The sequence below is a fragment of the Erpetoichthys calabaricus genome, chromosome 12 (genome assembly GCF_900747795.2).
Source record: "Erpetoichthys calabaricus chromosome 12, fErpCal1.3, whole genome shotgun sequence".
In the NCBI taxonomy this organism is placed as follows: domain Eukaryota; kingdom Metazoa; phylum Chordata; class Cladistia; order Polypteriformes; family Polypteridae; genus Erpetoichthys; species Erpetoichthys calabaricus.
Genome location: NC_041405.2, coordinates 29,742,129 through 29,757,220, shown reverse-complemented (window position 1 = coordinate 29,757,220; position 15,092 = coordinate 29,742,129). Strand labels below are relative to the sequence as shown.

At 39.8% G+C, this 15,092-nt stretch overlaps 2 protein-coding genes across 4 annotated transcripts in view; both read right to left on the bottom strand.

Annotated features, from left to right (window-relative positions):
• The window catches only part of LOC114662021 (myoglobin), a 213,702-nt gene that overhangs the window by 185,185 nt on the left and 13,425 nt on the right, over nucleotides 1-15,092 (bottom strand). The window lies entirely within an intron of this gene.
• On the bottom strand, nucleotides 9,627-12,002 carry LOC114662012 (myoglobin). The gene is made up of 3 exons (XM_028815293.2): nucleotides 11,836-12,002; nucleotides 10,574-10,793; nucleotides 9,627-9,801 (listed from the first exon to the last, which is right to left on the bottom strand). Exons 1-3 carry the CDS (start codon nucleotides 11,928-11,930, stop codon nucleotides 9,652-9,654), a joined length of 465 nt encoding a protein of 154 aa, XP_028671126.2. The 5' UTR covers nucleotides 11,931-12,002; the 3' UTR covers nucleotides 9,627-9,651.

The following is a 15,092-nucleotide window of genomic DNA, read 5'->3' as shown; positions in this document are numbered from 1 at the left end:
TTTTTTTAAGATGGTTAAAATGAAATCTGAAGGTGGTAAGCACAAAGTACGTTTCCAGCCATGTGATCCATTGGAAAATTATTTGTCCAAAGTTAAATGCAGTCCATCATGCTAACTATACTGCAGTGCTATACATATGTACATGGTTAATTTAATTTGGTGTTATGAAGTAATACAACATATGAACCAACTGATCAATTACTTTTCACTTTTGCACATGATTTTCACGTCAGTTTAAAATCAATAGATAACCATATTGCGTTTTAATTCATGTTCACAGATTGTGTGTTACAGCTAATAGAATAGAAAATGTATTGCAGTTCCTTAGCAGTTGAATTTTGATTGAAGAAAACGCATCAATCACGACAAACCTGAATGTAATCACATGAACAATCAGCATCAAACAGTGGAATAATGGGCATCAACAGTTGGGATGACAGACGTCCCACTTCTAAACATTTCGCTCAGATCATATTTTATTTCTCCTGCTGACTGATACGTGAACAGCCTTACGCTTGCATACATTTTGTCTGCTTCAATTTCTGGCCTACCTGGCCCACTTATTCTTTTGGTATCTTTATGATTTTGAGCAATATCTTTGAATTCTCCACGTGTTTGACATGCCATTTTATTTTACTTAGAAACAAATACACCTTTATAGAATTTTAAATTCTCTCTTTAGTTAAATAAGCACAATCACATTGTCATAGTTTGTAGATTAAGCACGTGGTTAGAGCACGATATTTGAAAACAAAGCACCATGATATCACACGTGCGCAGTTCCCAGATTGTAAGCTTAGCTTCATAAACACAGAATATCTGATTGCCTGTTTAAAACAAAATTGATTTGAATTATGTATAAAATGTAAACACATGAGAATTATTTTTAAATACATTGGAACTCCAAAATTAAACAAGATATACATGACTGCCCCTGGAAATGTGGATGTCTAGTAATTCTAGTTCAGGTTAGCAATTGTAACCTTCAGTCTTTCACAATAATATTTTTTTACGTTTATTTTGCACAGGTCTTATTAATGTAGTGTGCAGGAATCCACTTCATCCTCCATTCAAGTGCAACATCCCCCTAAATGATGCAACAGCATCCATTTTCTGCCAGTACTCCCTACACACATTAGCTGTTAGGTGGTGAAGAGGTGAGAGATAGCCAGTTAGAGACAGGGGATGATTAGTAAGGCTCTCCAAATTGATAGATGTTTCAAGTCTTTTCCCTCCTTGGTTTATCAAGATATCAGCATGGTGAGGTTATTTTTGATGGCATGGAATATTCCAATTCTCACAGTCCCATTTCTCTGACATTTTAGAATCCACTTTTGTTTTTACCTCCAGCTACTGTTAGTCCTAAGGAGATGTAGGGTTACTATTTTCCTTTTCCTTCTCCTTACAGCCTTTTCATTTATCTTGTTCCCTCTAACATTAAAAAGCCAATTTCTGCTCCTCACACTACCTCGACCAATACAGCTTACAGAAATATGAAATTATATTTATGTTTTTAAACTTGACCCTCACCCACCCTGTATCAAGGAGAACTTCTTCTTTCAACTTCTCCCATTAGTGGTTGTCACAGCGGACCATCTCATTCCATATCTTGCTGTCCTGAACATCTTGCTCTGTCACACCCATCAGCTTCATGTCCTCTCTCACCACATCCATAATCCTTCTCTTAGGCCTTCGTCTTTTCCTCTTCCCTGGCAGCTCTATCCTTAACATCCTTTTACCCAATATACCCAGCATCTCTCCTCTGCACATGTCCAAACCAAAGCAATCGTGACGCTCTGACTGTCTCCAAACCGTCCAACCTGAGCTGACCGTCTAATGTTACTATTTCTAATCTCGTCTTTCCTTATCACACCCAAAAAAAAATATCTTTAACTCTGACACCTCCAGCTGTGTCACCTGGTTTTTGGTCAGTGCCACTGTCTCCAATCCATCATAGCTGGTTTAAGTACCATGTTGTAGACATTCCCTTTGACTCTTGCTGATACCCATCTGTCACAAATTACTCCTGACACTCTTCTTCACCCATTCCACCCTATCTGCACTTTCTTTGTTATCTCTCTTCCACAATCCCCCTTAACCCTGTACTGTTGATCCCATGAAGTCATCCACCTCCTCAATTTGCTTTTTACTCTTGCTGCAAATCACAATCTCATCAGCAAACATCATAGTACATGGAGACTCCTGTCTAGTCTCGTCGTACAACCTGTCCGTCACCATTGAAAATAAGAAAGGACTGAGAGCCAATCCAAGAAGTAATCCCACCTCCACGATGAATGCATCTATCACTCTTACTGTAGACTTCACCACTGTCACACTTCCCTCGTACATATCCTGTAACACTTACATACTTCTATGCCACTCCCGACTTCTTCACACAATACCACAACTGCTCTCAAGGCACCCTGCCGTACACTTTCTCCATGTCTAAGACGACGTAATGCAACTCCTTCTGGCCTTCGCTATACTTTTCCAACAACACTCTCAGAGCAAACATCACATCTGTGGTGCTCTTTCCTGGCATGAAACCACACTTCTGCTTACTAATCATCACCTCCTTTCTTAACCTAGCTTCCATTACTCTTTCCCATAACTTTATGCTGTGGTTCATCAGTTTTATCCCCCACTAATTATTACAGCTCTGAACATCCCTCTTACTCTTAAATATCGGCACCAGTACACTTATGTTCCACTCCTCAGACATCCTCTCACTTTCCAATATTCCATTAAATCATCTGGTTAAAAACTCCACTACCATTTCTCCTGAACACCTCCATGCTTCCACAGAAATGTCATCTGTACTAACAGGCTTTCCATTGTTCATCCTCTTCATAGCTTTCCTCACTTCATCCTTGCTAATCCGTTGCACTTCCTGATTTACTATCTCCATATCATCCATTCTTCAATCTCACTCTCATTCTCTTCATTCATCATCATCATTTCAAAGTGCTCTATCTGCTCAACACATACTCCTTTTAGGCGAGTACATTTCCATCTTTATGCTTTATCACCCTAACTTTTTGCACATCTTTCTTAGCTCGGTTCCTCTGCATAGCCAATCAGTCCAACCTCTCAAACAACTCTTCATATGCCTTTTCTTTAGCCTTCGCCATCTCTCTTTTCCTTACACCCTTTTCTTTCTGCATATCTCTGACTATCCCACTTCTTCACCAATGTCTTCCTCTGTATACTATCCTGTACTTCCCCATTCCACCATCAGGTTTCCTTTTCCTCCTTCCTCTTTGCAGATATCATGCCAAGCACCCTTCTTGTGGACACATTTACTCTTTCTGCTGTATTTGTCCAGCTATCTGGCAAGTCTTCACTGCCACCCAGTGCCTGTCTTACCTCCTCCCTGAGCTTAATCTTTCCATCTTCCTTTTTCATCTTCCACCATTTCATCCTTGGCTCTGCCCTCACTCTCCTTTTCTTGATCTCCAACATCCATCCTAGTGACCACCAACCTGTGCTGCCTTCAGTCTGAAATGCTGCAATTGAGACAAATGAAAATAACCCAACATAGTCAAGAGAAAGTTATTACTCATTCAAGCAGCTTTATCATCAGTATGAAGTCCAACGGTCTCATGTATAAATGGGCGTACACATGCTAATATTGCAATGTATGAAAAGTAAACTTGGTGTAAAGCCACACACATTCTCATGCCAGCTCAATCCATTGCATAAGCAAAATATCGGCTCGGTTTTGCAAACTGGTGGCACACAGCGTCAAAGCAGTGCTACAGTTTGTTTTTAGATTCACATCCCTTATGTGGCTTTATTAAATACAGTCAAATTAACCGCATATCATTTATTAGTTTAAGGCTTCTGATTGTAATCAACCTGTAACAATAGTACGCAGAATGGCTAAACTCTTCCAAATACCATAGATGCTTTAGCGTTGTTACTCTCAGTGCACCACTCAAAGTATTTTAACCCACTGTATTTGAGTGCGGAATCACAGCTATACAGCAGCGGATTGGAAAACATGACAGATTGTGTCAAGAGTGGATAGAATTATCAGAATACAGCTTCGAGCTGTGGCTTCGCGGCCACAGCTGTCTATTTGAATTTCTTCCATTCGGCAAATGCTTCAAGAACCTTTCTTGTAGGGACCTCGCGGTTCAGAAACAGTTTCATCCCAAGATATATAAACACACTCAATCAGTCCATCAAGTGCTCCTGGTAGAACTTTGTACATACAAGTACAATTACCTCACTGTAAACTTGCACTACAGTTGTAATATTGCAGAACCTGAGCCACCCGTGCTTTCATATAGTACATTTTTGTTTTTGATCAAATTATTTTACCACTTTATAGAAAAATAACTATGGAGGATTTGCATATTGAATCTCATTTTACCATACAATAACAATAAAGGAACTCAATTTAATTCAATAGAAGACAGCGCGAATTTACTGATGAAGACTGATATCTAAGTCGATTTAAATTTCCAGGAGCTTTCTTCTTGGAGCTCTTGATATCCTTTTTAATATGAAATGCAATAAAGTATATGCTGTATATTACACTATATACTTCTATTTCATTTAAATAATGTATACTAAATGTGTGGGCACGATGGACAGTGGTAGTTATGAGCTGGCACCTCATCCAGGGATTGTACCTGCCTCCCGCCATATGCTTGCTGTGACTGGTGCGACCCTGAATAGATGGAATGAATTAAACATGTAAAAGCACAAAAGGTTTGAAGAATCAGTTTTCTAAGCTTACATATGGCTTGACATTTCAGATCTTGTGTGGCAATTGTGTTTTTGGACAAAAAAAAAAAAAAAAAGACAGGAATTGAAAGTTAGTACGTTTAAAAGATGGTATTCTGCTGCAATAATTTAATTTCATCGAAGGTCATACACGGCGCACCAAGCATCTTTCAGGAGGCACGAACAGTCTCTGGTCACGGCTCCAGCTCTTCACTACCACCATGGTTCCATGTTTAATACATGCTTTAATTCCTATCATGAAAAGTATACATTTTTGTACTTAAATTGTTCACAGAGCTGTAAATATCATGAATATAATGTATAATGCCAGCATAGAAGAAGCCCATTTCAGAAGCACGTAGTAATTCACACACAGAGCACATTGAACACTCAAAATACAAATCATGTAAAGTGCTACTTTAGTTACGAAGGGATTTGAGAAACTAGTAAATTAAACTATTTTCAGAATAATTTTGACTACGTTCTGGTTTAATGACAAAAAAAAAAAAAAACTACACGATTAAAGTGGAAATTTCAAGATTAAAGTTGACATTAAGCTTTTTTTTTTGCTTTTCTCTGTACCTGAGCAAGCTTCCATATGACACTCAGATGTTGGGATATAACTCACCTTTTCATGGTGTCTGATATCTGACCACTATTTCAGGAACCGTGCGACTTTGGGAACTTGAACTCGAGTTTCTCCAACATCCCGTCACTCAACTTCCTTTTGTTTATCAATATTTAAACCTAAGGTTCCCAATGGAGGGTGGTACCGCCCACTGGTGGGCACTGAAGAACACCAAGGGGGCATTTCTGGTCCAAGACATTAAGGGGGAGTTGAGGACCAGCCGCCACCCCCTTGGGCAATACAAGAATGTGCTGAAAAGTTTAATACTAAAAATCATCAATGCATGTTTCAACCAATTTTAAATGTCCATTAAGAATGACCCGTCTGTATTAAATAGTAGGTATTGCTACATTTACAGGTTTCCACAAGTCATCCAATCTCAGATCATTCAAGTCCTTACAAGATTAACACATGTCTATAAGACTGAATCTATGCAAGTTTTGACAGGTTTATTGAACATTACTCTAAATATGTGAGAAGTTATCCATACCAGATTGTTTCGGAATTCCTTCAGAGCAAACGTAAACCTACAATTAAAGGAAGATACCTTCAGATCACATCCAAAGGAAAACTTACGTGGACCTACTTTAAAAAAGGGGTCTTTGCTTGTCAAGCCCCTGGCCTACACTATATGCCAGCCACTTAACATCCCTGGATTTCACCAAACAAATCTCACGGACACGCATCTTCATTGGGGGCAAAAAAAAACCCACTTCTGCCTGATGGCAACACGAATTAGACAATCTACAAGTCTCATATTTAGCATGGTCTACAATTTATTAAAAGAAAAAGCTTGCCGATGACAGAAATGGCACCAAACATCAAAAAAATTTGTGTCATCACACTAAGCTCAGCCCTCTTTTTATATAAATCCTACTCTGAGCAATACACCAATATTGTTAATATCTAAATTTTAACAAAATCTGTCCTTGTTTTTAAAATATGTAGTATAGTTCACCCAAAGGGGCACTATCAAAGCACTCTGAAAAAGTGGGCTCGGACCCCAAAAAAGGTTGGGAACCTAGCATTTAAGCCAACAAAATTATACATTTTCCTTGCCTCCACCTGGTATTTGTCCGAAATCCTATTTTCCCTGTGCTTTTGCCATGGTCTTGTCATACAATGCTGAAAAGGGTCTATTTACAATGATTTGCATTTTCAAAGAGATGTAATTCTGGGAGGCATTGGGGACCAAGGCAGCAGATGCATACATTACATTTTATGGGATTGATGTAGAGCAAGAATGTGGAATTTGGCATACACACACATTCAGGGGTCTGGATTTTTCTGCATATGCACATTTGTTTTTGTCCTTACACCCTGTTTTAGTGGGAATTCTACACACAGTCATGAGACCCCAGGTCTGATAAGTCACCAACGACTGAACAATGTGTTCGACAACATGAAGCCTGTAAAAGTGAAAGCTAAACAGAAAGGACCCTATTTTAAGCCATTGCTGAATTCATCTAAAACTCTAAACTCAAATTCTGACTTTACACAAATGGAAACCCAGATTACATTCCAGTGCTCTGCATAAGAAAGCATCAAAAGCGCTAAAGACCTTCACACAGACTAGTGTCTATGTATAGATCATTACAAAATATGTTGATAAACCACTTAAAGTGAATAATGCTTAAAATGGGTCTCAAGTTCATTTGAAAAGGTGGAGCTGCAGTTACAATTTTGTTCACTTTAAAGGCTTTTCATTTAATAGTGCGATTTTCGAAAGGTGGTTTTAAAACCAGTCATTCAATGTAGCCTTGGGACAAAAAGCCCATGGCATGCTTGAACGGGACACATCCAGGCTTGTTTTTCAGATGCCCATTTGGAGCCGAGGATTCTTGGTGGACAGTGAACTTTACCTGCAGTAAAGTTAATTTACATACTCTTTCGGTTAGTAAAAGCCTGCCCTGTAAATATATTATGCCACAGTAATTGTGGTCCCAAACCATTACCAAAAAAGTCAGCAATACTAAACCAGGGGGAAAGAGAACCCTTGGCTTTCAAAACGGGCACCAGCCCATCCCATAGCAGGAGCCTACAATCCATGATGTGGAAGATTAAACCCAACACCCACAGTACATGGGTTTTCAAATTGTAAGGAACACGTGTGCCAGGTTACATTTTTCTAACCAGAAGCAGCACCAAAAATCTGTAGTAGAAGTCCCCGAGCTGCTCAGGTCACTATGAAACTCCAAAATGCAACACAATTTTTCCTAGGATAACCAAATCCACTAGTATTGCAGAGCTACTATGCAAAGTTGAATCTGTTTACACTACTTGTGTAGTAAATCTTTAGCCAACTACAATTGAGCAAGCATTATCTGGATCAAATCAATTTCTCATCCAGATAAGTCGGTTTTTCAAACGCAGCTGTGTATTAGATTAGTGTAGCTGGATCTAATAATACGAGATGAATGCGCGCACCCGCGCGGAGTGAAAAGCCTATATATATATATATATATATATGAGTCTAGAAAACATCAGCAAGTCTTTGATAGGCTGCAACAAAATGACGAAAGAACGGGCGCATTTTTTTTTTTTTCCACACACGCGGCGCAAGACCTTTTATTCGAAGGACACGAAGAATTTCAAGATTTAATATGCACAAGGGGTAACACTGCAAAAGCAGCCAAAACCAGAAAAGACGGCTGGCAAAACTGACCGGCAAATTAAACGTTAAGTAGTATGCATTGTACTTACTGAATGCAGCGTTTCATTTCCTATGTGTCAGATTAATTATTATTTAATATGTCATTACTCCAGATCAAACGTGAGCACAAGGAGAACAGGTTAAAATGAAGTACAAGAATATACTTCAAACTGGTAAATATTAGTATATACCTATTTAAAGAACTGTTGACATAAATAACCATATATAATATATAAAACATTAATTTTAAAGCTAATAAGACAAACAAGCAAAAAACAGGTGGAGGTCCACACGGTCCAGACCTAACCCCTGCAGAAGAGTTGGCTCTCCAGCAAAATGCCCATCGCCCTGTTTCTGAGGGCATTCCATGGGGAAGCTACTCCTCAGAACCAGTGGCAGGATGCAGTGGTCACTTCATTTCAGGTAAAGGATGGTCATTGCATATATTTGTCCTCCATGTCTGCCATAGGTATGTTCCATATAGCCCTCTTTTTTGCGGAGTCAGTTTCAGGGAATGTCAGATCCCTTGAACCTGTGTCTGACCAACGAGATATTAACGAAGATCAAATATTTGATGAAGACACGGTGTCTGATTATTCATCAGGATTAGAGGTACACTTTCCAAATAATGTTTGATCAAACTCCACTCTGATCAGTTCCATGTGCCCCAATCACATTTGGAAATCCTGGTTATGAGAAGGTTAGGCTGATTGTGGGCTTCTTTATGGAACTGTGGGTGTTTTAGCCTGTGTATTACCTACCTGCAATGGCATGAAACGCCTTTTTTATTGTCTGCACATGCAGGTGTCCAGGAAACACAATGAAAACCTGAAGGAAATGATTCAGAGCCAAACAGACTTTACGAATTACCTGGCAAACTGCACTTTGATAGATGTTCCGCATCACCTACAGTATATAAAAAAGTGCCGCTTGCAAGAAACCTCAAAGCAATGCCTACTGTCTGTGGGATTGTGAGAGCCCGACTTCGCCGAGTTTACTTCGAATATACGGAGCTAATAAATCTTTGAGGTACAATATTCCCCCTCGGCTAAAGCGGTATCTTTCGTACAGAATTTCCTCCGGGGGCAATAAAGGATCTTGCCAATCGCGCAAAACCCTCTTTATATGAAATTCTCTTCGTATAATTTGCGCACCGATATCAATTGGTCGCTCATTCATGAACGGCGAAGCCCTGACTGGATGACTTCCACGCACCGTCACTGATCACGTGTGTAAACTAATCCTTGTTTACGCAGAACAAACCTGCTCCGAGCAGGTTTGCGGATTTGGAGGTGTTGCTATGACAACACTTCCTGGATCTGTCGGTTTTTTGAAACTCTTGCTGGATCAGGCCAAATCGTCAACAATTACATCCGGCTAAGCGAGTAATCCACGTACGAAAAATACCCCCCTGGTGCAAACCAATCCAAGCCAGTCACACATTGGCTCCTAGTCCAAAATACAGGACCTACTGTATCCTGGTCATGAGGACAAACCTCCTGCCTGGAGGTGACAAGGGGTGGTTTCTAAACACCCTAGAGAACACCTGAAGGATCAAATAATTTAGTCAAATAGAAAACCCTGGGCACATTATCCCTTTTGTAGTTTTATTCTTACAGGAGTCAAAAAAATCTTATCAAGACAATACATCAAATCCCAGCTCATCATAGCATTCTCCCATTTGAGTTTGAAAGGTCTTCAGCACATTCTTCAGGGCTGTTTGAGCATCAGGGCCAAAGCCTTCAATCTTCTCGGCCACCACTTCAAAAATGACATCACTGATGATCTGTAAAGGAATTACAATTCATCATTTATAGCCAAGAAACCAATTCAGTACCAAGGAGAAATCAGAACTTGGTTAACTGCTTCTAGGACCTCCATGTACACTAAAACACTGCCAGTCTTAATACATTGAAGACAAGAAAAACATTTCCATGCACTATCCAGTAGTTTGTGACCCTCATGATGAGGAAACACTTTAGCATGGCTGCTCAATTGTGGAAGGACCACCAATTACCCAGTTGTGCAACCAAAACTACAAGAGACAACCCCAACTGGACCTATAGAGTGGTCACTCAATTAGAGACCATCTGGATGAAAGACTAACAGGAGATAATTCAGACGACATTCTGACTGGACACAAAAAAAAAAAAAAAAAAAAAGTTTGCACAGACGAGGTGTATACCAGAGACTATAGAAACATGCAGATTAGAAGATGTTGACCCAAGTTTACCAGACATTGACTATCATCCCTTTTGTGTACCAGGCAGGAGGTGCAAAGATGTAGAGTTGAGCACATTTTTACTAAAGACCCTCAAAATCCATTTGACTTAAGGGACACTATTGAGATTCCATATTAAAAACCCCTTTGAATTCCAAAGTATATAACTACCCAGGCATTTGCATTAATGTTACAGAAAAGGGCTTCTAAAAGTCATCCCTGTTCTGAAAGGGTATCAGATATATTACACTACAGTCACAAACCCAACCCTACAACTACTATGTTCTACTAAGCAAGGCAATCAGATCAAGCCTTTCCATCCAGTAAAGAGAAGTACCTGAAAGTAGACCCGAGGGATCTTGTGCTGCTTGGCATGAGATTCTGCCAGATCCTTCAGAATTTTCTTGTCCTGTCCTCCGTCTTGCAGGAATTCTGTCAGCTTGCAGAAGACAATTCCCCCATGGGCCTGGAGGTCAGGATTGTTCTGCAGCTGCGCTTTGGGAAGGGCAGCAAACTTGGGGAACAGCTTCTGGCTATCTGGTTTGGTCTCAAACAAGCTGGGAATATGAAAAGGTAGAGACTTGCAATCCATTATTCGATAATATGGCCATTAAAAAAAATTGTCCAACCCGCTCTATCCCCAACATAGGGGTCTGCTGGAGCCACTCCCAGCCAGCAGAGGGCAGAAACAAACCCCAGGCATGTCACCAGCCCACTACAGGGACAATTTAGGATCACCAATGCACCTAATTGGCATGTCTTTGGGAGAAAACCCACACAGACACAGGAGAACATGCAAACTCCACACAGGGAAGACCAAAGTGAACCCAGGTCTCCTTACTGCAAGGCAGCAGCATACCACTGCCAACTAAAAAACCCAACCCACACCTGATAAGTTAACTAGGATGAGAATTTCCTCAGACAATACCTGACAAACTGATGAATTTTGGGAAAAAAAGTTCAATGACCAAAGCACAGGTATTCAGAAGATTGAGTAAAACCAAGTCTAATATATGAAGATATCCAACAGGAAAACGGGACCATACCTGCATTATATGCAGTAGTAATCCTATAAAAGTCAATAACTCATTAGCAGATTACAAGTTACTTCTTGAATCTTGATGCCATAGTGGAAACATTCTGAACAGAAAAAAAAGAGCAGCTACATTTTATGAAGTACATGCTTAGTCTAATTCAAAGCTTCAACCACTGGTTGCATTGCAAACTACACCATTGAACCGCTACACTAAGCATCAAGGACTTTAACAGTGGAAATAGCCATACAGCTAACGTTTGTGATGAGCAATCCACACTTAACCATTAGATCACAGTTTGTAAGAAAACGTTACATACTGCAACTTCCATGCATTTAACGTTTATACCAAGTCAGCCAAGAAAGAACGATGAAGAGTGAAAGACTAAGAAAAATAAACCACGTGGTTTCAAAAATTTAAGACTTGATAATCAAGTGAAAACAAAAAAAAAAAAGAACAATCTGGAGACAAAAAAAAAAAAAAAAAAAATCCTTGGGTGAACCTGAAGAAAAGAGAAAATTAATCCCTGCCTGCAACATTCTAAAAGCATAAAATCAAAATTTACCGCTGAAGAACAATCTCCCCATAGCTTTTGGGATCAGCCTTCAAAGGACCCCAGAAACTAAGCACAGAAATAAATTCCGCAGCACTAGCACACATCGCGATGAGACTGGAAAGACTATGACGGTTACTGAACTCCTTCAACCAAACTGCAGATCGCTGACTTCTGTTACCCCAACTCGCCTCCTCTACTTTAGAACCGATGGTGACTCCGCCCCCTGAGCACGTGCGCCCTGCCTGCTGGAGAAGCCGCTAATTGAAGCGACAAGATGCACACGAGACCGTCATTAATGAAAGAAGGTCTCATTACTCTATTTATTTTCAATTATACTGAAAAGAAAAATCAAGACATACAGAACATTCTTAATAGCAGAAGAATTTAATGCTTCGTGTTATTTTTCGTATATCTTATGCAGCTAAAACCACACTCTATGTGTAGGAAACCTCATTAGCTGCTATTTTTAATTCCATCTCTATCCCAAACTACAGATGAAGGGTTTCAATTGTAGATCCTTCTTAATTGAACTTTACATCCCTTTGTCAGCACTCCACACTGTTTATTATATCCAAATGATTTTATTTAGATTTCAATGCTACTTGTGCTTCATTTTTAGCGCACATTTGCAGCAACTCTTAACATTTTACCCTGAAAGCAAGAATACCCAAAGTCTGCTTTGAAGAAATATCGCAATTATCAAATCCTCCTCGTTTAGTTGCTTTCAATTGCCTGAAATATTTAGGGTTTGGTGCTTTTGAAATGTTGACATCATGGGGGTATTTTCCGTACGTCGCTTAATTCATCCGATATCAAATGCCTTATCTTGGATGAGTTAATGCCAGTGAAACTCGTATGGGATAAGTCGGATTTTCAAACGCAGCTGTGTATTAGATTAGTCGAGCTGGATCTAATCATCTGAGATGAATGCGCGCGCCCGCGCTGATTGAAAAGCCCAGATATATTGAGTCTAAACATGATCAGCAAGTCTATGATAGGCTGCAACAAAATGACGAAAGAACGGGCGCATTTTTTTTACACAAGCGGAGCAGGACTTGAAGAATTTCAAGATTTAATATGCACAAGGGGTAACACTACAAAAGCAGCCAAAACCAGAAAAGACGGCTGGCAAAACTGACCGGCAAATTAAACGTTAAGTAGTATGCATTGTACTTACTGAATGCAGCGTTTCATTTCCTATGTGTCAGATTAATTATTATTTAATATGTCATTACTCCAGATCAAACGTGAGCACAAGGAGAACATAGGAACAGGTTAAAATGAAGTACAAGAATATACTTCAAACTGGTAAATATTAGTATATACCTATTTAAAGAAATGTTGACATAAATAACCATATATAATATATAAAACATTAATTTTAAAGCTAATAAGAAGACAGACAAGCAAAAAACAGGTGGAGGTCCACGCGGTCCAGACCTAACCCCTGCAGAAGAGTTGGCTCTCCAGCAAAATGCCCATCGCCCTGTTTCTGAGGGCATTCCACGGGGAAGCTCCTCCTCAGAACCAGTGGCAGGATGCAGTGGTCACTTCATTTCAGGTAAAGGATGGTCACTGCATATATTTGTCCTCAATGTGTGCCATAGGTATGTTCCATATAGCCCCCTTTTTTGCTGAGTCAGTTACAGGGAATGTCATATCCCTTGAACCTGTGTCTGACCAATGAGATATTGACGAAGGTCAAATATTTGATGAAGACACGGTGTCTGATTATTCATCAGGAGGAGAGGTACATTTTCCAAATAATGTTTGATCAAACTCCACTCTGATCAGTTCCATGTGCCCCAATCACATTTGGAAATCATGGTAATGAGAACGTTAGGCTGATTGTGGGATTCTTTATGGAACTGTGGGTGTTATAGCCTGTGTATTACCTACCTGCAATGGCATGAAACGCCTCTTTTATTGTCTGCACATGCAGGTGTCCAGGAAACACAATGAAAACCCGAAGGAAATGATTCAGAGCCAAACAGACTTTACGAATTACCTGGCAAACTGCACTTTAATTATATTTTCCGCATCGCCTACAGTATACAAAAAAGTGCCGTTTGCAAAAAACCTCAAAGCAATGCCTACTGTCTGTGTGATTGTGAGAGTCCGACTTCGACTAGTTTGGCTTCGAATATAAGGTGCTAATAAATCTTTGAGGTACAATATTCCCGCTCGGCTAAAGTGGTATCTTTCGTACAGAATTTCCTCCGGGAGCAATAAAGGATCTTGCCGATCGCGCAAAACCCTCTCTATATGAAATTCTTTTATAATTTGCGCACCGATATCAGTTGGTTGCTCATTCATGAACGGTGAAGCCATGACTAGTTGACTTCCACGCACCATCACTGATTAAGTGTGTGAGCTAATCCTTGTTTAAATAGAACAAACCTGCTCCGAGCAGGTTTGAGGATTTGGATGTGCTGCTATGACAAACACTTCCAGCAAGAGTTTCGAAAAACCGACAGATTTCAGGATCAGGCCAAATCATCAACAATTACATCCGGCTAAGCGACTAATCCATCCATCCATCCATTTTCCAACCCGCTGAATCTGAACACAGGGTCACGGGGGTCTGCTGGAACCAATCCCAGCCAACACAGGGCACAAGGCAGGAACCAATCCTGGGCAGGGTGCCAACCCACCACAGGACACACACAAACACACCCACACACCAGGCATACACTAGGGCCAATTTAGAATCGGCAATCCACCTAACCTGCATGTCTTTGGACTGTGGCCACGTACGAAAAATACCCCCAGTAGTTTCAGATTATTGTTTCAGTTTCAAATTCAATTAATTATTCTACTTCCAATTGTTTAATTTGCAGGTCTTTTTCCTCTTCTTCGTCTCTTCTTCTGCTTTCAGAAATACGCTGTAGTGTGAGATTTACATTTATAAGAAATTTTTGTGTTTTTACCACAGCTTTAAGATCTTAAGTCTCATTTGTTATGTTCTTGTTATTTCAAAACCTGAAACAAGTGGAATTAATGGAATGGAATTAATAGTGATGATGATAATAATATAAAACCAATGATAAAAAGACTAAATAATCCCAAAGCCAGTGCAAACAATCTAATAAGATTCACTTAGTGAGTTGACTTATTACTAAAATGTTTGTAACAATCCTCAGCTTTCATGCAATGCTCAGTGTAATTACTTATCTAGTAATATATTGCTGCTTGCAGGGTATGAGATTGTCAGTTGTTGACTGGACTAATTGGCCCTGCAGTGTTCTCTATACCCTTTGCTGTGT

Excerpts from the sequence above, each read along its gene's own strand:
- LOC114662012 (XM_028815293.2), bottom strand. The coding sequence starts at position 11,930 with ATGTGTGCTAGTGCTGCGGAATTTATTTCTGTGCTTAGTTTCTGGGGT. Across the intron at positions 10,794-11,835 it reads GGGGAGATTGTTCTTCAGCG|CTTGTTTGAGACCAAACCAG; the intron begins GTAAATTTTGAT and ends TCATATTCCCAG. Across the intron at positions 9,802-10,573 it reads TCCCTCGGGTCTACTTTCAG|ATCATCAGTGATGTCATTTT; the intron begins GTACTTCTCTTT and ends ATTCCTTTACAG.